This window comes from Capricornis sumatraensis, chromosome X (genome assembly GCF_032405125.1).
Source record: "Capricornis sumatraensis isolate serow.1 chromosome X, serow.2, whole genome shotgun sequence".
NCBI lineage: Eukaryota > Metazoa > Chordata > Mammalia > Artiodactyla > Bovidae > Capricornis > Capricornis sumatraensis.
Window position 1 is genome coordinate 8,137,258 of NC_091092.1, and position 23,734 is coordinate 8,160,991.

General features: G+C 40.4%; 1 protein-coding gene across 1 annotated transcript; it reads left to right on the forward strand.

Annotated features, from left to right (window-relative positions):
- Positions 1 to 251: 251 nt before the first annotated feature.
- Positions 252 to 19,091, forward strand: TNMD (tenomodulin). Its single transcript, XM_068962867.1, has 7 exons — positions 252 to 299; positions 471 to 602; positions 10,912 to 11,052; positions 11,265 to 11,366; positions 16,478 to 16,631; positions 18,257 to 18,426; positions 18,882 to 19,091. Exons 1-7 carry the CDS (start codon positions 252 to 254, stop codon positions 19,089 to 19,091), a joined length of 957 nt encoding a protein of 318 aa, XP_068818968.1.
- The last annotated feature ends 4,643 nt before the right edge of the window (positions 19,092 to 23,734 follow it).

Below are 23,734 nucleotides of genomic sequence, written 5' to 3' on the forward strand. Positions count from 1 at the left end.
TAGTTTTCATTATAACCTTCTGTCTTTGCCATTCTGGATGGAATTCTGTGCACAGAAGTTATATACATATATGGGTATATCGGTGCAACAAATCACAGCACAGGAGCCCCCTGGGCTCCCTCAGGCTCTGGTATGACATATTTGAGCCATATAAATTCAGCTTCTCCTCTGGCATCTGTTAATCGACTCACTTGCAACTCCACCTCAGCAGTGGTCTAAAGCAGGGAAAGAGTGCTGTGTGCTGAGAGACCATGGCAAAGAATCCTCCAGAGAACTGTGAGGACTGTCACATTCTAAATGTAAGTTTATTCATATTTTTTTCCCTTTTCAGCAAAAGCATGGCTTTACAGAGATATCATATTGCTATGTGAACATTAAAAAGTGAAATTAAAAGTGACTTTGAATTATGGTTTGCATTTTTAAAGGCTATTGTTTATTTATTTTTTTGGTTCTCTTTGTATTTTGCTTAGGCAGAAGCTTTTAAATCCAAGAAGATATGTAAATTACTTAAGATTTGTGGATTGGTATTTGGTATCCTCGCCTTAACTCTAATTGTCCTGTTTTGGGGGAGTAAGCACTTCTGGCCTGAGACACCCAAAAAAGTAAGTAAATGCACACTATTATCCAAAGTTTCTCTTTTGAGTTTATTGAATTTAATTAGTGATTGACATGTATATTACTCTGAAAATGAAAATCACTAAGTTTGTTTTGCATTTACTTTTTGGTGATGTGAAAAACTGAACCAAGATTTCGGTTCTCTCTTTTTCTGCCTATTTCAGCAATGGAAAACAAAGTTTTTTCTGTATTTCAGTTAGTAATGATAAGATGTAGAATTATCCATTCTTTTTTAATGCTTGGTTTTAAGGAGTTAAAGTTCCTCCTAGAAGAAAAATTAGTTCCATTCTTTTTTAATGCTTGATTTTAAGGAGTTAAAGTTCCTCCTAGAAGAAAAATTCTTACTGTAAGAAAAAATAGTTTTCATCTTTCTTTCAATTATCTGGGCAGAAACTGATGGAAAAGTAATTATGCTACCACATAAGAAGAAACCACCAGAAATGGCAGCAAAATATTTTCAGGGATTACGTTTCTGACTTAATGCATCTGCTGTGAGGACAGGCAGCAAACTCCTTTTCAGAAGGAGTAATTCTCATACCTGAGTTCACATTTATTTGTGACTCAAAAAAACAAAAACAACTAGAGCTTTTCAGCTTCTCACCACAGGTTAGTGTTATGTTAGGGTTTAGCCACAGTTGTTGTTGTCCTGGTGAGATAGTAATGCCACAAGGTAGAAAAGTGACACCAAGTCATTAATCACAGATGTCTCAGAATGTTTCTGATATTAGGGTTAGTGAAACTTGGCAGGCCATTGTAGTTGATATTAGTGTACCTTAGTGTTATTGTCACCCCTGGGCTCATACACAATGAACAAGTTTAGCTGTGACTCAAAGAAAATCATAGCCCCTTCATGCCAACAATTTCCATTTGAAAGAGAATTAATCAATTTACAAGCTGTAAAGTGTGAAGATGGTTTTCTGGCTTTATCACATTTTTTTTTTCAGGGTGTAGGATGTTGCTATTGTTACCACTGTTATTAATTATTTGCTAACAGATATAGGAAGGGAAAGGCACACATCCAGGAGGCAGGATGAAATAATGGGGAAGGGAAGAAGAAAATAATGGTTGTTCTGAACCACTAGGGGGCTTCCCCAGTGACTCAGTGATGAAGAATCCACCTGCAATGCAGGAGACACAGAAGGTGCAGGTTTGATCCCTGGGTCGGGAAGATCCCCTGGAGGAGGGCACAGCAACCCACTCCAGTATTCTTGTCTGAAAAATCCCATGGACAGAGGAGCCTGGCAGACTACAGTCCATGGGGTCACAGAGAATCGGACACAAGTGAAGTGGCTGAGCATGAACCATTAGGAGCCAAAGGAGTGAGAGGAGCAAAAAGGAAATAATATGGATTAATAAGGAAGGACACTGGGGTATAGAAAATGGAAAGTCAACTGCAAAGTGAAAAGTGAAAGTGAAAGTCGTTCAGTCGTGTCCGACTCTTTGCAACCCCATGGACGATACATTCCATGGAATTCTCCAGGCCAGAATCCTGGAGTGGGTAGCCTTTCCCTCCTCCAGGGGATCTTCCCAACCCAGGGATTGAACCCAGGTCTCCCACATTACAGGCGGATTCTTTACCAGCTGAGCCAAAAGTCAACTGGACAAGTGTCTTAAAAAAAAAAAAAATCAGAGAAGTAAGACATAGCAACCTTCGGATTCTTCACCTCTGCTGCCACGCTGACTTTCATTTAGTCCCAGGGGCTACCTTATCAAGTTTAAACAGGAGAAAGAATAGTGAACTCTCTTTGCTTGTTTTTTTTTTTTTAATACCTTGTTCCAGAAAGGATTTTTTGCATCATCCAATGCATATAGTTAGCCCTTTCTCTTATCATTCTCACTGTTCTCTGCTTCTCAAATACTTTCTGTTCACGTGTTTTTCTAGAGAAGCCATCTAACGTTGGGACTAGCAAAGTTGGCAAAGCAATTAAGATCAGGAAAGACATAGTAAATAAATAAGAGTGCCAAGATACATTCTGATCCAATTTTGCTATTACATAACTCATTCCCAAGGTGACACGCTCCCCACAAATTGAATCTTGGGTCCTCTTGACAATTACAGATGGGCTAGAGAAGGATTGGGCTTCCCCAGTGCCTCAGAGGTAAAGAATCCGGCTGCAATTGCAGAGATGCAGGAGATACAGTTTCAGTCCCTGGGTCAGGAAGATCCCCTGGAGGAGGGCATGGCAACCCACTCCAGCATTCTTGCCTAAAGAATCCCATGGGCGGAGGAGCCTTGTGGGCTACAGTTCCTAGGGTCTCAAAGAGTTGGCCACGACTAAATTGACTGAGCAAAGCACAAGAGGAGACTAAGCCGTTTGCCCTTCATGACCGTAATGTACTTAACTGGGTGTGGTCAGTCACTGGCCCTTTTAGCCAGCAATATGTTTCTGCCTAAATATGGGGCTATATGACTTTTCTGGTTCTATTGTAGCCATTGTAATTGCAAATCTTATTCTGAAAAAGTTTGCACTTTCCTAAACTTACAGTGCTATTTGTCTCAGTGTAATTGTAAATGACTATGTGGGGACCTTGCTTTAATCTAACAAGGTGTCAAGCTCACTAACAGAGCCCATGGTCACCTCTGCTTTTGTATTATATCATCTTTGCTTCTCACTCCAGTTTGCTTTTCAATGCAATCCTGTGATTTCCTCAAAGCAAATGTCAAATCTTGTCACTGTGGGCAAAGAAGAGGTGGGGTATGTTACCAAATAAAGTTTATCAAGAACCAAACCTCTCAAGAAGTAATCCATTTGAGTATGTAACTTTTTAGCAAAGGAATTCTCAGAAATGAACACAAAGCAATCTGGTAAAATATAATAAATAGGTGTCTCCTGGGGTAACTTTTTCTGCCGTGAGCAAAGGTTATTTGTTCTCCATTCCAATGGGGAGTTGTGATTTATTGCCTTTGATATTGAAGTCCAGGCCTTGCCCCAGAAGACCAGGTTATGTCCACCGTAAACCAAAGAACCAGTTGGAGATGTGGATGCTCCACTAAGTCCACTACCTTCAATTCCCAGACAAAGAGCCCCAGGGAACATCTAGGTTTCCAATGGCTAGGGCTGCTAATAAGGCTGCCTCAGAGAGGACTTAATGAATGCTGGGAAGTGAAGAGAAGTCAGACTAGTCTTGGAAGAAGATTTGCAGAGGAAAATGATTCAGGCATCCTGCACAAATTAAAGAGGCTCCCCTTAAGAGTATGGCCTGGCAAGAATCATCAGTTAGCAGATGAAAACCCAGGATCTTCTGGACTTTCCTTTACAAGACTGTGGGACCTATGGAGACTGTGGGGACCTTGGTGGGGAGAACCGGTGATGCTGTTATGCTCATGGATGACAGTGATGTGTTTGGCATCCCAGGACTCCCTCCAAGTTTTTAATGTTTGCTCCTCTAGCCTCCAACCACACCTCATTTTTATTTTGCTTTTTGACATTTGCTTATAATAAAGTGTTTATTTAACATTCCACATCTGGTGTTGACATTTCTATGCCAGTAAGTTCTCCCCTCCTCCTCCCATTACCTCCCACCTTGGTGTGGACAAAAGATCCAGATTTTTGATCTGAAATGGGAAGTGAGCTAACACCTCAGGCATGAGCACATGCACATGTAAAAGAGAGAGGAAGGGATGAAAATAAAGTGAAACAAGGAAGACTCACTTTGAGAGAACTGCTGCACTCCCTTACAGGCTACAGATCCCCAACCCACAGCCACATATAGAAGCCACTTGAGCTGAATGAAAGCCAGTCAATTGAGTTCTATATTCAGCTTTCTTAAACTGAGCAGAGGGCACCTATTCAGTCCCAGAGGTTTCAAGAGGGCATCACAAGGCTCCACTTCCATGCAGTGACTGTCCAGCCATCTTTGAAGCAAATTCCCTAGAGATACATTCTTGCTTAAGGCTCCCTGTATCACACATTGAACTTGAAACAAGGAGAAATCAACTCTCCAGCTAATTCATTCAATATGGAAAAAACAAGGCAGAAAAATCCCAGCTTTTAAACCAACAGTTGATAGATATAGCACAGACCTTGTAGCCTATCCTCCCTCCAATCCTTTGTAGAATGAGGCAGAAGAATAATAAACTAAATAATGAAAGTCTGCCCTTCCTGCCATATATAGGAACGGCCTGGTGATTTTAGGGCTATTTGGAAAGCCTAAGTCCTAAGGTCCACACGACAATCTGCAGATTCCTGGGGATGTCCCCTCAGCTCCTGCATATAAACAGGATGAAATGAGAATGGTTAGGATAGGTGGGCATCTGTCTGCCCTCCCCCTCACCTCAACTGCAGATGACAATTCAAAGAGTTTCACTCAGGACTGCAAACCCAACAGCATTCTAGCCCGAAAATCCTTTGCTCAGAAAAAGCACTTTCCTGATAAGTCAGGATCTGGCTTTTTTGTGCCTATTTCTCTAATACTAGTATTGGCCAGGGGCCAACTTTCTTCATTCCCCTTGTAGGCACACGGGGGATACAACTTTCTTCCCTGAGTTCCGTGGGTTTTCCACAGCTTGGTGGGTGAAATGTGGGTCTGGAGAAGCATTTCATCCTCTCACGTGAAAGGTGGAGCTGGAATCTCTTTAGCAGGGGAACTGAATTTTACCAGATGGTGCCATGTCAGCAATTTAAAATTTTATTTTCCTCCCAAACCATGCAAAAGTGAAGTCCACCATCGTCTAGAAACTGTCTTGGGTCAGCTCTCACTCTGTGTTGTGGAGGGTCCGCATCAGTCACGTAGGTTAGGACTCTGGCTACTAGGAACACATTCGTATTCAGTCTCTTTATTCTCCCAAGGCAGCATTGCTGACAAATCACATGGCCCTAGGTCTTCCAAGGGAGCTGCCCTCTAGTGGCTAAGAGAGGGGCTGCAGCCACTGTAAGGAAGTAGCTCAGGAATCAACAGATAGTAGTAGTTCAACGGCTCAGCTTGACCGCTGTCTACCAAATCTGAAGAGTTCATTTTGCCAAACTACTGTATACAAAATAGATTAACAACAAGAACCTACTGTGTGCACAGTGATATACTCTATATATTCTCTGTCTTGTATATATATATATATATATATATTCTATATCTTGTAATATTCTATGATGGAAAAGAATCTAAAAAGCGGAATCATGTTCCTGCACACATGAAACTAACACAACCTTGTTAGTTGTAGCTACCAGTCTATCAGTCAGTGGCTCAGTCGTTCATGTTCGACTCTTTGCAACCCCATGGATTGTAGCCCACCAGACTCCTCTGTCCATGGAATTTTCCAGGCAAAAATAATGGAGCAGTTTGCCTTTTTCTACTCTAGAGGATAAAATAAACTATACTTCAATTTAAAAAGACAATTAATTTTGTCAACTATTCAACATTGCATCTGGCAAGGGGTGGGAGATAAAGATGGGACCCAAGCCTCCAGAGATATTTGGTGACTTGTCCAAAGTCACACAGCTTGTAAGTGGCAGAGTTGAGGCTAGGACTAGAAACTGATCTAGAGATTTTTTTTCCACTATTCCTCAGCTGCATTTAAGAATAAGGAGTGGTAAGGGTAGTGGGTAGGAAAAACTTTCAAGTCAGCTTGAATCTCTAGATAAAAGAAATGTGGGTTTTGTTTTTTTTTTGTTTTTTTGTGTGTGGTTTTTTTTTTTTTTGAAAAAGAGGAATGTCTGTGCTGCCTAGCCAATTTTTTTTTCAGGGGTGAGAACTGGTGATTGAAGATACAGAAGTCCAACTTTGCATAAGAAACAATGCGTCTGTTCTGTGTTAGTTAAGGAAATACCCAGAGGCCCTTTAATTCCCACAGGCTAGTTCCTGTAATAATATGGCACAATACATTCCCTTCCCTTCCTTCCAGCCTAACATCTGCTAGCCAGCTATTCTGAGCATATATTTCACCTTTGGAGGGTGTACCTCATAAATAGACAGTAAAGAAGGACAGTGGAGAGAACAGCTAGATTAACCACAGGCTTCAAAAAAACAAACTTAAGCCAAATGTGCTCAGATACTTTTATAGGACAAGCTAAAGCTACTTGCCCCCAAACAGATTTATTACACTGAGGGCTCAGGCAGCTTCACTCTTTATAAAAAGCTTTTTTTTTTTTTTTCTTATCTCAGAGATTGTCACAAATGGAGGCCAGAAAGCACAGCAAACTGTGAAAGAGGGATGTTAGGGCTCATTTGCTGCCTGAGTGGAGGATTTAACTGCACTGAGGAAACAATTCCTGAGCAAGGAAGAGAAATGAGTCTGTGTTTTCTCCATGTTTTATCAGTGCACTCCTCTTATATCCCTCACTCCTTGGACTTCACCACATATCTCTCTCACTTTACTTCTGAGTTATATCCCATCCCATTGGTTTACCTGTCCCACTCCAGTGTTCTGGTCCTTGATATTTGAGATCAGCCTTACCTGTGGATGGAGCTGGAGCCCATTTGAGTGGTGCAGGAAAGATGCCCTTAAAATATCTCTTATTCTTGTTGCCATTGTGTTTAAAATCCTCCAGTAATAATTCTCTCCTTTGAGTTAAGTATCAAACTCAATTTTTTAAACAAATGCCCATCACTAATATCTTAGTGTGAGATCATTTGCCAGATAGATTTCTTTGATATAAGGTATCAGAAAAATCACAAAATTCCTAGATGTCTAGACAGGAAACAGAGGAATAGAGGGAAATCAGAGGAGGAGGAAGGGATAGAAAGGCATAAAAGGAACAGGATATAAAAAGTACAGAAAAGGGAAACTAGAAGCACCAAAGATTAACTTGCCCTAATTTGCCAGTTTGGCAGAAGTGTTCTTATCATACTCTGACCCTGCTCTGTCATTCCTGGAATAAAGCTGACTTGGAGGCAGTCTGCAATGAGCTACGAGCAGCCCTCTCACACTTCTCTCAGACAAGTCATCCTGTCTCTGCTTTAGTTTACACCGAGTGGACAAAATCGTTTATTCCTTCATCTCCAAAAAGACCCTTAGCCCCTTAGCCAGTGAGCTTAGTAGAAAGAAAAGTACTTCTAAAGCCAAAGGCATGAGCTCAGTCTTCATGCGGGCCAGTTAAGCAATGTGCTCCATGGGGACTCGGACAAGACAGTACGTCTGGATTTGCTCAAACTCACCCCTAAGCAGTCCAAAGTGGGCCACCAGCATCATCTTCCTAGACAAAGTTTGTTCCAAAAGGACACCTTTGATAATGGAATTCCATCTGAGTGAATATATAGCCCCCACCTCCCACCCAGAATTAACATATAAATGAAGTCATTCTGATCCCACTATCATTATTAACAAAAAGGCAACATGCTGGTTAATAATTACAATCAGAATGGACGCCTCCTCCCCCAACAACAATAACAAAACTCTTTGAAAGAATGCTGAAAATAATCAGGATCTGCTGAGCTTGGCAGTTTCCAATAGTTTTCATCTAGCAAGGTGTCCAAGTGAAGTGCATTGCCAACAGTGCAGGAAAATTCATTCCACAGAAGTACACTGAAATCCTAAATGTCACCAGTATGCTTCCATAGTCTTCTCCCAATGATTGAAAATACAGCCTGTATTTTCTCTTTTGCCCAGGTAGGCAGCGTTCCAACATCCCCTAGTCTCTAACCTCATTTTTCCGTGCAATAATCCATCAGTTGTGCTACTGATGAAACAAACACCCCATCCCACCCCCAGTGACTGGTGGTGTCGACATTTGTCTCAGCAATGGATAGTATTTCTAAAGAAATTCTGCCCTGTTGGGAAATCTGACAAAGCTGAATCTGCATGAGATGCCTCTCTCCTCTACTTAGGTCAGGCCCACTGAGAGCTCAATTTGTTGCCATAAGGTAGAAGTTTCTCGGGCTGGCCGCAGAGCTGCAACTTAGAACAAATTTATAACTAGAAGCAAATAACAAGTCTAAGGGAATTTGCTACCTGTCACAAACCAAGTCAGACTTACTGTGTTAACTCTGCAGTTGCTGTAAAGTTCTAATAGTGTTTTCCTTCTCCTTTTAAAATGATGATATGGGGTGGGAGGTGGGAGGGGGGTTCATGTTTGGGAACTCATGTACATCCGTGGCGGATTCATGTCAATGTATGGCAAAACCAATATAGTATTTTGTAAAGTAAAATAAAGTAAAAATAAAAATTAAAAAAAAATGTTGTCTCTTAAAAGATCTTGCCAATGCTCAAATCTCTTTAGGAAGACAAGAATTTGCCATTGGTGGGAAAAATATATTCAACAAATATTTCAGCTCTGACCATGTCTAACTTACTGTAGGGCAGCAAAGAGGTCAATATCATTGTTTCTTGCTTTCCTATTCAGTGACTAAATCAACTTTTCACATTTGAGTTAACAGTGCTTCTACAAGCCATTCCAACTTGTTTTTCTACTTGAGGTAGGGAAAATTTGACCAGGTTAATCTAACACTCAGTCACAGACACTGGCAGACATTAAAAAACAACTCAACCCAGTGCAAGCTCTAAAAGACTGCCACTGGGAACAGAATCATTAGAAAGCAACGTTGGCTCTGTGGATGACTTGCTTTTTCAGGCTTTCAGTTTACCAAATGCTTTTCATAAGGAAAAATGAATATGAAGAAACATGATAGCAAAAGGCCTCCTAACAACAAGGATAAGATAGACTCCCACATGGCACCATCAGGGCTGGCCTGGTTTGTGACAGCAAATTCCTTCAAATTTTTCTTATGCTTCTAGCTGTAAACACATCTGGCTCCCCTGGTGGCTCAGCGGTAAAGAATCGACCTGCAATGCAGGAGACCCAGGTTTGATCCCAGGGTTGGGAAGATCCCCTGGAAAAGGAAACGGCAACCTACTCCAGGATTCGTGCTTAGAGAATTCCATGGACAGAGGAGCCTGGCGGGCTACAGTCCACAGGTTCCCACAGAGTCAGACACGACATAGAAACTAAACAACAACAACATAACATGTCCTCAGTTATAAGCAATGGGCTTGTTAATAGACTGGGATACTCTACGGGCCTGGGCCTTTTGGTCCTTAGAAAGAGAACGGTCTCTTTTAGAGATTCGCAGAGAGTCTGGGATTTTGTTTCAACCATTCAGGGGTAACCTGATATTTAGCTTTTCCAAGGAGCTCTTCTTGGAAGATACCATATTACATAGTGCGTATTACAATTCATGGTTATTAAATTCTATATGCAGGAGAACCTGAAGACTTAAAGTCAGCTGAATCGAGTTTGGAAAAGAGAATTCAGTAATAAACTGAATAGATTTTGTTAGCCCATAACAGAGAAGGTTAGGGGAAGGCAGTAAATCTTTCCTGGAGTTTAAAGGACAAAAGGAAGCAGTTGAGGTCGGGGTAAGACTTTTACTTAATATTCGCCAAAGACAATGGTCTTCAGTGTTTAAAGAGGACATATCCAAGACTGGTAAGGCAATATTAAAGCTCGGGGTAGATAAGGAGATAAAGAGCAATACCTAAGCATTCTAAATCTGTTCAAATCTCTTTCTCAGCCCTACTGAATTTCACAGGAAGAAAGTGGGTGACCCTTGAGTACTTAGAAAGGGAAGTGGCAGTTTAAAGAAGCAGTAGAGGTTTTTGGCGGTTCCTCTTCTTACCATAATGGAAAAGCACCTTATAGACTGCTTTGCAAAATATCATTTGCTATTTAGTCAAGGGTGCCAAGAAAAACTGTTGGAATTCTTAGTAATTAGTTCAACAACTTGGCTTGAATACAAAATACTAATTCTCAAGGGATCCCCGTATCAGCTCTAGTGCCAAAAAACGCCTCACTTTAATCTCAAGTCTCAGAGAATTCCCAACAGCAAGCTGCTGAGACAACACCTCTCTACAAAGGCTCTGGAAAAGGAAGGTGCCCTAGATGTTACCCAATTAAAGTGTCTTATGAATGAACATGCTTCCCTAGTGGCTCAGTGGTAAGGAATCTGCCTGCAATGCAGGAGACGATTCCTGGATGGGGAAGATCCCCTGGAGGAGGAAATGGCCACCCACTCCAGTATTGTTGCCTGGAGAATCCCATTGACAGAAGAGACTGGCAGACTACAGTCCATGGGATCACAAGAGTCGGACACAACTTAGCTACTAAACCACCACCACCATGAACAGATATCTCTGTGTGTGTGCTAAGTTGCTTCAGTTGTGTCCGATTCCTTGTGACCCTGTGGACTGCAGCCTGCCACATTTCTCTGTCCATGGGATTCTCCAAGCAAGAATTCTGGAGTGAGTAGCCATTTACTCCTCCAGGGGATCTTCCTGACCCAGGGATCAAACCCAAGTTTCTTACATCTACCTGCATTGGTGGTCATACTGAGTATTTTACAGCTTGTTTTCCTTTGTTCTCCCAGACATATGACATGGAGCACACTTTCTACAGCAATGGAGAGAAGAAGAAGATTTACATGGAAATTGATCCCATTACCAGAACTGAAATATTCAGAAGTGGAAATGGCACTGATGAAACATTGGAAGTACATGACTTTAAAAATGTAAGTTGGATGTTTTCCCCCTAAGGCTTCCCACTTAAAATATTAGAACACTTGAGTCAAGTTAAAAATAGCCTGTAGCCTCCATTTAATTTATAAGAGAAAGCTTTCCTTTTGAATTCAAATTTTGCCAGCCTGGGGCCCTGACAAATCATGACACTCATTAATTGTGGCTATTTCAGGAAGTTTTCTTATTTTTTGTGTCTGTTTTATAGGGATACACTGGCATTTACTTTGTAGGTCTTCAAAAATGCTTCATCAAGTCTCAGATTAAAGTGATTCCTGAATTTTCTGAACCAGAGGAAGAAATAGATGAGGTATGTAAGAATAATAGTAGTAGCAAAAGCCATAATTTGTTGGGGACTAATTATGTGTCAGACTTTGTACTAAATGTTTTACTCTTATTTGATTCTCACAATGATGCTATAGACAGGTACTATTATTGTCCCCATTTTCAGATGTGAACCAAAAAGTAACATGCCCAGTGTTACACAGAGAAGAGAAGATTGGGATCTTGAACTCAGACCCTTCAAAAACTAAAGTATATGCTTTTAGGTCCAACATTGTATTTTTCTTTTTTTTAGTTTTAGTTTTTTGTTTTTAACTTTTTATTTTATATTGTAGTACCGTTGATTAACAGTGTTGTGTAGTTTCAGGTGTACAACAAAGTGATTCAGTTATATATATATACATATACCTATTCTTTTTCAAATTATTTTCACAATTAGGTTGTTACAGAATATTGAGCAGAGTTCCTTGTGCTATTAGAGTAAGTTCTTGTTGGTTTTCCATTTTAAATATAGCGGTGTGTACATGACAGTCCCAAACTCCTTAACTGTTCCTTGCCCCCTGGTAAACATAAATTCATTCTCTAAGTCTGAATCTGTTTCTATTTTGAAAATCAGTTTTTTTGTATCATTTTTTTAGATTCCTCATATGAGTGATGCCATGATATTTCTCTTTCTCTGTTTGATTTACTTCACTCAGTAAATGCTCCAGGTCCATCCATGTTGCTGCAAATGGCATTATTTCATATTTAATGACTGAATAATATTCCACTGTATATGTGTACCACATTTTCTCCATCCACTCATCTGTCAATGGACATTTAGGTCGCTTCCATGTCTTGGCTATTGTAAATAGTGCTGCTATGAACATAAGGGTGTATACTCTTACATATCTTATAACAACTTATATATATATAGCTGAATCACCTTGCTGTACACCTGAAACTAACACAACATTGTAAATCAACTATACTTCAATAAAAATTAAAAATTAATTTAAGGATAGCAGCCATTAACATTGCTTGTGTACATTTGCTTCCAAACCAAAGATTTCTGGTAAGAGTGGTGAGCTAGAAGAACAAAATCAATCCTGCCAAATCAAAAGCCCCAAGGCCACTTGGGATCCTTGCTGCTTTTGTCACACTTTGACATTCACTTATTCTAAAGATTTTAATTCAACACTACTATATACAAAATAGATACCAACAAGGACATACTGTATAGCACATAGAACTCTTCTGAGTATTATATGGCAGCCTGAATGGGAAGGAAGTTTGGGGGAGAATGGATACATGTATATATGTGGCCGAGTCCCTTCACTGTTCACCTAAAACTATTACAGCACTGTTAATCAACTATAACCCAATGCAAAATATAAAAGTTTTAAATAAGAAATAAAGATTTCAGTTCAACACTACCATATATAAAATAGATAACCAACAAAGACCTACTGCATAGCACAGAGAATTATACTCAATATCTTGTAATAACTTAAATATATAGCTGAATCACTTTACTGTACACCTGAAAGTAATGCAACATTGTAACTCATCTATATTGCTATTGCTGGTGCACTCAGTCATGTCCAACTCTCTGTGACCACATAGACAGTAGCCTGCTAGGCTCCTCTGTCCAGGGGATTTCCCAGGCAAAAATACTGGAGAGGGTTGCCATTTCCTTCTCCAGAGGATCTTCCTGACCCAGGGACTGAACCCACATCTCTTGTGTCTCCTGTATTGGCAGGTAGGTTCTCTATGATTAACCACCAGGGAAGCACAAAATCAACTATACTTCAATAAAAAAAATTAAAATTAAGGGACTTCCCTGGTGGCTCGGATGGTAAAGAATCTGCCTGCAATGTGGGAATCCCAGGGTCGATCCCTGGGTTGGGAAGATCCCCTGGAGTAGGAAATGGCAACCCACTCCAGTATTCTTGCCTGGAGAATTCCACGGACTGAGGAGTCTGGCGGGCTACAGTCCATGGAGTTGCAAAGAGAGGGGCATGACTGAGCGGCTAACACTAGTGGTCTAGTGGCTAAGGCTCCACGCTCCCAACTCAAGGGGCCTGAGTTCCATCCTTGGCCAGGCAGCTAGATCCCACATGCCACTACTGAGGCCCAGCACAGCCAGGTAAACACATATTTTTAAAAATTAAAAAATATTTCATATGCCGGGCTGCTAATGGAATAATCTATCCTTAATATCACTAAGAAAAGAAAAAGCAAAGAAGGTGAGAAGTACAGTGTCATACAAATTCTCTGAAAGCACACCCCTAGGTCAGGGTAAGATAACCTAGGGCATCAGGGCAACAGCTTAGTGGCCCTTGTAGGCTTAGTGGGAGATGGAGGATTATTACTTAAACTACAGCCATCAATAAAGCCCAGGAGACTCTTCATTTTCCCATGATATCCTGACAATAATTATGGTATGTTGCTGTCAGTGGAGGAAGCAGTGGAACCTTAGCTAAGGATGTATTGTGACTGTAGCCAGAAGAAACAAATGGGTTGGGTTGGTTTTCTTAGCGCTTAACTGGAAAATCTAAAATTGAATTATGCCAATAGCACAGAGAGCACTCTATATACTATAAATACCTCTTTCTTTTTCTTCTTTCTCGCCTAGGTTCTTTTACATTTTTCTCTTGCCCAACTCTCTCCATCTTAATTCTCATCTACCCATTTACCTTTTTCTTTTACTCTTCTTATTATTTGGGGGGATGAGGTGGTATGGAGATCATTTTTACTTTCCATTATCCAAGTCTCATGGCTGTCACTGGCTCCCACAGACATGCTATTAGTCTCCTTTTGTCCAGAGAAGTTACAGACTCTGGTTTCTAGAATTTCTAAGAAAAGGATTTCCCCCAAAGACAATGCTCTGCTTCCAAGGTCTATGGCAAGTGAAAAGTTTGGGATTTTTTTTTTTTAATAAGCCTAATTTGGATGCTTCCCTAGTGGCTTAGATGGTAAAGAGTCTGCCTGCAATGCAAGACGCGCAGGTTCAATCCCTGGGTCGGGAGGATCCCCCGGAGAAGGGGATGGCAACCCACTCCAGTATTCTTGCTTGGAAAATCCCATGGACAGAGGATCCTGGTGCACCCTAACTCATGAGGTTACAAAAAGTCGGACATGACTGAGTTAATAACACACACTCAATTTGGATGCATCTGAGGAACAGAGCAACTTAGATGAAAGGAGAATGAATAAGATAAAAAGCTATTATATCCAATATCACATGCTGCTTTTTACAGAAAATAATGTAAGCCTTTGAGTTGGGCCAGCCAACAATGACATTCCACACTGACATGACAAGATTTCTCTTCTGAAAAAGTTAAAGGCAGGGGCTTCCCTGGTGTCCAGTGGTTAAGACTCTGCACTTCCACTGACGGGGCATGGGTTCAATCCCTAGTCAGGGAACCAAGTTTCCACATGTGGTGCTGCCCCCAGAAAGGTTAAAGGTAAAGGTCCCTAATGTCTCATTTTGGTCATAATTTATTTTTCAGTTAATTCTGCCAGATTGTCTAAATAACATTAAGTATTCATTTCATGATAGTGAAATTGCTTTACCTTCAAGAAAATTATATTTTTTATACTCAAGCTACAGATTTTTTTATGAGACAAATTTGTGGTCCTGAATGACAAAAACCCTTTATTCTGTACTTCCCTCACCATTGTATCCATAGTTTGTACATGTTAAATATGCAGAACAGTTATATAAATAGCCCTGATTTTGCTATCAAAGCTAGTCAGTGTATCAACCTCATTCTATACAGTCCCTTTCAGTGCATACCAAGGTCTTTACAGACTCCAGGGCAAAGGAGCTAAGATGAAGAATTTTAAATGACTAGGAGAAAAAATTACACATAGCCATATTTCAAAGAATAAAAACAGTGAAACCATAAAACTAGAGAGAAACAAAAGAGAAAGGGAAAAGCCTAATTCAGAGTACACGGTAAAGTGTCAAGGCCCAAGAGACAAATGATTAGGAGATAAGTATACTGGACTTCCCTGGTGGTGCAGTGGCTAAGACTGCACACTCTCAATGCGGGGGCATGAGTTCGGTCCCTGGTCAGGGAACTAGATCCCGCATGTTGCAACTAACAGTTTGCATGCCTCAAAGAAGATCAAAGATCTCATGTGACATAACTAAGATCTGATGCAGCCAAATAAGTAAATTTTTAAAAAATATATGTTTTAAAAGAGCTAGGTATACAAGACAACTACTTCCAACATGATAAACAGAAAAGAAGGTAGTGTTCTTGACAAAAAAAAAAAAAATTGCCTAAATAAAAACCATTCTGTCAGACAAACTCCAAGCATCTAGAATGAAAAGAGTAAAACAGTAGTAAGGGCATTGTAGTCACAAGTTAGAGACCTGACTTTGAAACAAACAAAAAATAAAGACATGTTTGGTACTATAACTATACCATTAACAGGCAATCTTGAAACTGATTTCACCAATTTGGATTATAGGAGTGTTTTTCAGCTTGTGATCAAATTCAACTTACAATCCTAGTCATAAGCCTAAAATAAGGCAGCCAGCCACTCACAACATCCAAGGGGTTCCCCCATGGGTCAACAGGTAAAGAATCTGCCTGCAACGCAAGCAACACAGGACATGCAGGTTCAGTCCCTGGATCAGGAAGATTCCCTGGAGGAAGGCATGGCAACCCGCTCCAGAATTCCGGCCTGAAGAATCCCATGACAGACGAGCCTGGTGGGCTATAGTCCATGTGGTCACAAAGAGTTAGACACGACCCAAGTGACTGAGCATGCACACACAACACCCATTTAAAAGAACACAAACATAAGTCACTCAGGGTTCCAGAAGGCCAAATTAAAACATACTTGGCCCAGTGAGAGACCCAGAAAATGACGGACAGCCTTCCTGACTTTAAGAGAAATTGAGCAGAGAAGGCTGCTGTTTCAGTGAGCAGACTTACTGTTAGACGGGAGAAGGAGGAACCAGTTGCTAACTCTCCCAAAGGCACCTACTGTATGCATGGCAGAGAGCTACTTCACCGGAAGCTCTGGGACTGTAATTATTAGTCAGATTTGAAATATGGTGTTTTCCAGTATCCCATAATTTCTCACTCACTTTATTAATTTCTCTGCCTATCCCCACCCTAAACAACTGTCTTCTCTCAGAATGAAGAAATTACCACAACTTTCTTTGAACAGTCAGTGATTTGGGTCCCAGCAGAAAAACCTATTGAAAACCGAGACTTTCTTAAAAATTCCAAAATTCTGGAGATTTGTGATAATGTGACCATGTATTGGATCAATCCCACTCTAATAGCAGGTATGGCTTTCCCCTCCTTCTCTTCCTCCTCCTCCTCTTCATCCTCTGCTTTCCAAAGTCAGTAACGGGTTAATGTTACCAGCATTCAGAGACTACATTTCTAGGAAAACAAATGATAAGCTTGTATTTTCTTAGATGAAACTGTATATGCTGACAGCCAGTGAGGAGGAGATTTTTCACAGCCAAGTTATAAATCAGATAAATTAATGCTGACAGGCTATTAAATATCCCATCAAAGGTAACGCCACCCCAATGTGAGCAGTGATAGCAAAAAGCTAATCTGTCTCTCTTTGTACATCTATATTCATTGCAGTCGGGCTACCAAACTATGGCTCAAACCACTGTGTGCCCAATCCAAGAACAGAGGAGAGAAGAGCCAAAGTAATGCCCTATTGTCTCAAGAAGGATTTTCTATGTCAAATGGTGGCATTCTCCTCAGAAGAAAGGACAGTCACTGCAATACCAATTTCTTTGTGACTATTTTAGGAATCAGTATAAAAGCAATTGGATGCTAAAGGTAGAGTTAAAGACTCCAGATCTCAATTTCCAGTCAGCCCACAGAGAGGGCAAATGTTCCTGGACATCTTATTCCGCTTAACTAGCATAGAATTTGGCCTCCCTCATTCTGGACAGCATAGATTACTATATTGCCCAAGAGAGAAGGATCTAATCAATGCAGGCATCTATTGGTACTCTTTGGCCTTAAAAAAAAATAAAGCAATTGTGGTTTCCTGGATTGGACACTACAACTTCTGCTTCAACATCCTTCTCCTAAATGACGTTAGTGGAGATAATGATGAAATTTGAGTAAAGTTTGTAGTGTAGTTAATTTTATTGTACCTATAAAGGGCTTCCCTGATGGCTCAGTGGTAAAGAATCGCCTGCCAATGCCTGCAATACCAGAGACATGGGTTCAATCCCTGGGTCAGGAAGATCCCCTGGAGAAGGGCATGGCAACCCACCCCAGTATTCTTGCTTGGGAAATCCCATGGACAGAGGAGCCCGGTGGGCTAGAGTCCATGGGATCATGAAGAGTCAGACATGATTTAGTGACTAAACAACAACACATTGTACCAATGCTAATTTCTTAGTTTTGCTCATTGTACTGTGGTTATATAAAATGTTAACCTTAGGGGAAATTGGGTGAAAAGATATACAGATACTCTGTTCCACCTTAGCAACTCTTCTATAAATCTAAGATAATTTGTAAATACAAAGTTTAATTAAAAAAATAAAACATTTAACACAGAAAAGAGAAGGGTTGGGGAAAGAGGACAGAGGACACTATATCAAATCAGGCAACCAAAAATATTTACTGAGCACCGACCTTGAGTAAAATCATTGTGGGAGACACCAAAGTCTCCTGCCCTCAATTTTTAATTTAACATGCTAATAAGGCAAAACAGTAAGTGTTTGATGCCAAATGAGCAAAGGTGTCTGTGTACACAGGAATGGTCAGATCTCTTTTGGAAGACCTCCTTAAAATGTCAGCTCCAGAACCCTGGAAAAGTGGTTCATGCATGCCTAAATGAGGACAGTGAGAAGACACAATTAAAATCTCTATCCCCCAATGCTAGTCCCCCAAGCAAAGCAGTTGCATCACAACTTTGTGTGTATTACCTTAGTTTCAGACTTACAAGACTTTGAGGAGGATGGTGAAGACCTTCACTTTCCTACCAGTGAAAAAAAAGGCATTGAACAAAACGAGCAGTGGGTGGTCCCTCAAGTGAAGGTGGAGAAGACCCGTCACACCAGACAAGCAGCAAGTGAGGAAGAACTCCCAATCAATGACTATGTGAGTTCTGTGCACAATATTCTTGTTTAGAGGAAAAACAAAGAGCCTTCACAAATCTCACTACTTCTCAGATCAAAGTCACTGAAAGGAGAATGGTCATTGTTTTAACAATGACAAAATAAAATTAAGAAACTTGGAATACCTAAAAGGCTCATTCGAAATCAACCTTGTCAATATTTCACAATAAATGATAATGGAAAGGAATATGAAAAAGAATATATATAAATACATGTATAATTGAATCATTGTAAATCAACTCTATTTCAATAAAATTAAGTTTTTAAAAAAATTTAAATTAAGAAAACCAAAATCAATCTTGATCTAGTCCATTGATATATCTCCAAGATCAGGCTCAGGAACTTAATTACTCAACAGGCCCCAACTCCTGTAGTTTCATATTCCTCCCCTGCTTGGTGGACCTCTTCCCCTCCAACACTGGTTTCTTCTTCTTTCAGACTGAAAATGGAATAGAATTCGACTCCATGTTGGATGAGAGAGGTTACTGTTGTATTTACTGCCGTCGAGGCAACCGCTACTGTCGCCGCGTCTGTGAACCTTTACTAGGTTACTACCCGTATCCATATTGCTACCAAGGAGGGCGGGTTATCTGTCGTGTCATCATGCCTTGCAACTGGTGGGTGGCCCGCATGCTAGGGAGGGTTTAATAGCAAGTCTGAGCTGGAGTGCTTAAATTTCTGGCAGCCAACACATAACAAATGCATGCTATTCAATGAATTTCTGCCTATGAGGCATTTGGCTCCTGGTAGCCAATACTCCGGAATTGCTTGTAGGTAATTCTTATCTTCATGTTCTAATAAATTTCTACATCATCATCAATGGCCTGATTGCTGCTGAACACACTGGGTAAGTGTTTGCTAAGAATATTTCCTACAACTGAATGGAGCAGATCTGCCTCACGTGGAGGATGATGAAAACTTGCATTTCATCAGGTTTGGGGTGTAGGAAAGGGCAAAGCATAAAGATTCTCAAATATTGTATTTTACTGGGCTGCATTGAGAAAGTGGAAATAGGGGCTGATGATAAAATGGCCCCATAACTGATGCCTAAAACCATATCCTGTTGTGCATATCCCAGTGTTTCATTATCTGAGAGACCTATTGTGGACTTAGTTAAGCATCTCTTAAGCCACTGGACAGGCAGTGAGTCACAGCAGGCCAACACTAAAATATTCCAAGTGCTCAGACTCAGCAAAGGAGAAAGCTAACCTAGCAAAAATGGTCCCAGGCTCTCCTCCTGTGAATAAGTGCTCAATTTTGGACAAATTCAACACTTTATATCTTTCAGTGTCTGGTTACATAACTTTCCAAGGCAATAAGCCTGGAAAATGGGGACCCATAAATATCATTCACAGAAACAGGCATTATAGGACATTACTGAGGTGAGGAGTCCAATAGAATGCTGTTTTCCTCCAAAACCACAAGAAACCAGCAGTATGGCACATTCTTAAAGGAGGGGTAAGGCCTAATTTCTTATCATCTGATACTCTGCTTGGGAACAGGAAAAGGGGCAAAATGGAGAGAAGTGGTTAGAGGGTCATGGTAAACTTGGAGTCCCAGCCATTTCTAGTTTCAAAATTCCTGTTCTGCTCATCTGTTACCCCTTCCAGTTTCACTGGCAGGTAGTCCTTTCACTGTGTGTGTGCTCAGTTGTGTCCAACTCTGCAACTCTATGGACTGTGGCCTTCCAGTCTCCTCTGTCCATGGGATTTTCCAGGCCAGAATGCTGCAGTTTGTTGCCATGCCCTCCTCCAGGGGATCTTCTCAAATCAGGGATAGAACCCCCGTCTCCTGCATCTGCTGCATTAGCAGATGGGTTCTTTACCACTAGCGCCACCTGGGAAGCCCATAGTGCCATCACTGCTAAACTTCAAAGTTATTGTGTCATGAAATACCTGTCTGGCACTTTCTATTTTAAAAGAGTAAAATCTTCATCTGGATGCCTGTGAGCCAGCAGTCATTTTCCCCCATTTAACAGCTGAGGAAGCACATAGAAGCAGATTTGCCCAAGGTTGAGTTAAGATTAATCAGTCATTAGTTCATAATTAGCATACATGCCATAGATTACCAATTTTCACAGGATGAGAGCATAGTAAAACAGATCTGACAATGCAACATCACTAAAAATATTTTACTGTTTTATTAATGATTTAGAAGTCATCTGAGAATTCTAGAATACTTCAATTATCATAACAGGCATTAATTTGTAGTTGAAATAGAAAAATATAAAAGATATAAGATTAATCTGAGGTTGTATGGACTTTACAATGTTCTCTATTATTTTTAATAAAACATTGTTTTTAAGATTGACCAATAATTTTAAATTCCTAAGATGTTCTATTCAATGCAATCTACATTATACACACACACACACACACACACACACACACACACACACTATGTTCTGTGGGGGATACAAATGAAGTAGAAGGCATACTTCTTATTGTCCAAGAAAAATAAGACATGCCAAATATACAAGCCCATATACAGAAACTTATACACAACTAGCTACAGTTGTATATGACATGCTAAATGTGTGTGCAGACACACACACACACAAAAGAAGTGCTGGAGAGGGTGTGAAGAAAAGGGAACACTCTTACACTGTTGGTGGGAATGCAAACTGGTACAGCCACTATGGAGAACAGTGTGAAGAGTCTTTAAAAAACTGGAAATAGAACTGCCTTATGACCCAGCAATCCCACTGCTGGGCATGCACACTGAGGAAACCAGAATTGAAAGAGACACGTGTACCCCAGTGTCCATTGCAGCACTGTTTATAATAGCCAGGACATGGAAGCAAGCTAGATGTCCATCAGCAGATGAATGGATAAGAAAGCTGTGGTACATATACACAATGGAGTATTACTCAGCCATGAAAAAGAATACATTTGAATCAGTTCTAATGAGGTTGGTGAAACTGGAGCCAATTATACAGAGTGAAGTAAGCCAGAAAGAAAAACACCAATACAGTATACTAACGGATATATATGGAATTTAGAAAGATGGTAACAATAACCCTGTATGTGAGACAGCAAAAGAGACATAGATGTATAGACCAGTCTTTTGGACTCTGTAGGAGAAGGCAAGGGTGGGATGATTTGAGAGGGTAGCATTGAAAATTGTATATTATCATATGTGGAGCGGATTGCCAGTCCAGGCTTAATGCATGAGACAGGGTGCTCAGGGCTGGTGCACTGGGATGACCCTGGGGGATGGGATGGGGAGGGAGGTGGGAGGGAGGTTCTGGATGGGGTGTCGATGTATGGCAAAAACCACTACAATATTGTAAAGTAATTAGCCTCATATTAAAATAAATTAATTAATTTTTACAAAGAAGTTTTCATATCATATGTGAGAGCTAAGAGTTCCTACTCACATTATTTTAATTCAGGAAGCATTTCTTGTTCAAATGCAATACTAGACTTCATATGTTTCACACTGAGATAACTTCATACTGAGAAAATGTGGATCCCCTTAATGAAGCAGATCATGAATTTCAAAGAAAAATACAAGGACATGCTGGAAAAAAGCACGTCCAAATCATCTCATACTTAGGGAAAAACAAACCAAAACAGCAAACAGACCCAAATACATAAGTCTACCTCTCACATAGGCCTAAGTCATATTAAACAGGAAGAAAGTATGGTATCACTCCCCTATCATAGATTTTTGCCCCTTGTTCAAGGCATGCATACAATGGGGGTAACAAATAGATTCAAGGGATTGGATCTGGTAGACAGAGTGCCTGAAGAACTATGAACAGAGGTTTGTAACACTGTATAGGAAGTGGTGACCAAAACCTTCCCCAAGAAAAAGAAATGCAAGAAAGCAAAATGGTTGTCTGAGTAGACATTACAAATAGCTTAGAAAAGAAGAGAAGTGAAAGGCAAAGGAGAAAGGGAAAGATACACCCATCTGAATGCAGAGTTCCAGAGAATAGCAAGGAGAGATAAGACAACCTTCTTACATGAACAACACGAAGAATGGGAAAGACTAGAGATCTCTTTTAAAAAAATTAGAGATATCAAGGGAACATTTCATGCAAAGATGGGCACAATAAAGGGCAGAAACAGCAAGGATCTAACAGAAGCAGAAGATATTAAGAAAAGGTGGCAGGAATACACAGAACTACACAAAAAAAGACTTAATGACCCAGATAACCATGATGGTGTGGTCACTCACCTAGAGCTGGACATCCTGGAATGTGAAGTCAAGTTAGCCTGAAGAAACATTCCTACGAACAAATCTAGTGGAAGTGATGGAACTCCAGTTGACCCACTTAAAATCTTAAAAGATGATGCTGTTATAGTGCTGCACTCAATATGCCAGCAAATTTGGAAAACTCAGCAATGACCACAGGACTGGAAAAGGTCAATTTTCATTCCAATCTCAACGAAAGGCAAAGCCAAAGAATGTTCAAAATACTGTCCAATTGTACTCATTTCACATGCTAGCAAGGTAATCCTCAAAATCCTTTAAGCTAGGCTTCAACAGTACATGAACCAAGAATTTACAGATATACAAACTGTGTTTAGAAAAGGCAGAGGAACCAGAGATCGAATTGTCAACATCTGTTGGATCATAGAGAAAACAAGTGAATTTAAAAAACAAAACAAACAAACAAACAAAAAAAAACTACTTCTGCTTCATTGACTATGCCAAAGCCACTGACTGTGTGGATCACAACAAACTGTGAAAAGTTTTTAAAGAGGTGGGATTATCAGACCACCTTCTCTGCTTCCTGAGAAACCCATATGCAGGTCAAGAAGCAACAGTTAGAACTAGACATGGAACAATGGACTAGTTCAGTCTTGAGAAAGGAGTATGTCAAGGCTGTATGTTGTCACCTGCTTCTTTAACTTCTGTGCAGAGTACATCATGCGAAATGCTGTGCTGGTTTGATCACAATTTGGAATCAAGATTATCAGGAGAAATATCAACAACCTCAGATATGCAGATGATACCACTCTAAAGCAGAAAGCAAGGAGGAACTAAAGAGCCTCTTGATGAGGGTGAAAGAGGAGAGTAAAAAGGCTGGCTTAAAACTCAACATTCAAGAAACAAAAATCATGGCATTGTTCCAATCACTTCATGGCAAATACATGGGGGAAAAGTAGAAACAGTGGCAAATTTTATTTTCTTAGGCTCCAAAACTGAAGTCAGTTCAGTTCAATTCAGTCACTCAGTCATGGACAACTCTTTGCGACCCCTTGAATCACAGCACTCCAGGCCTCCCTTGTCCATCACCAACTCTGGGAGTTCACTCAAACTCATGTCCATCAAGTCGG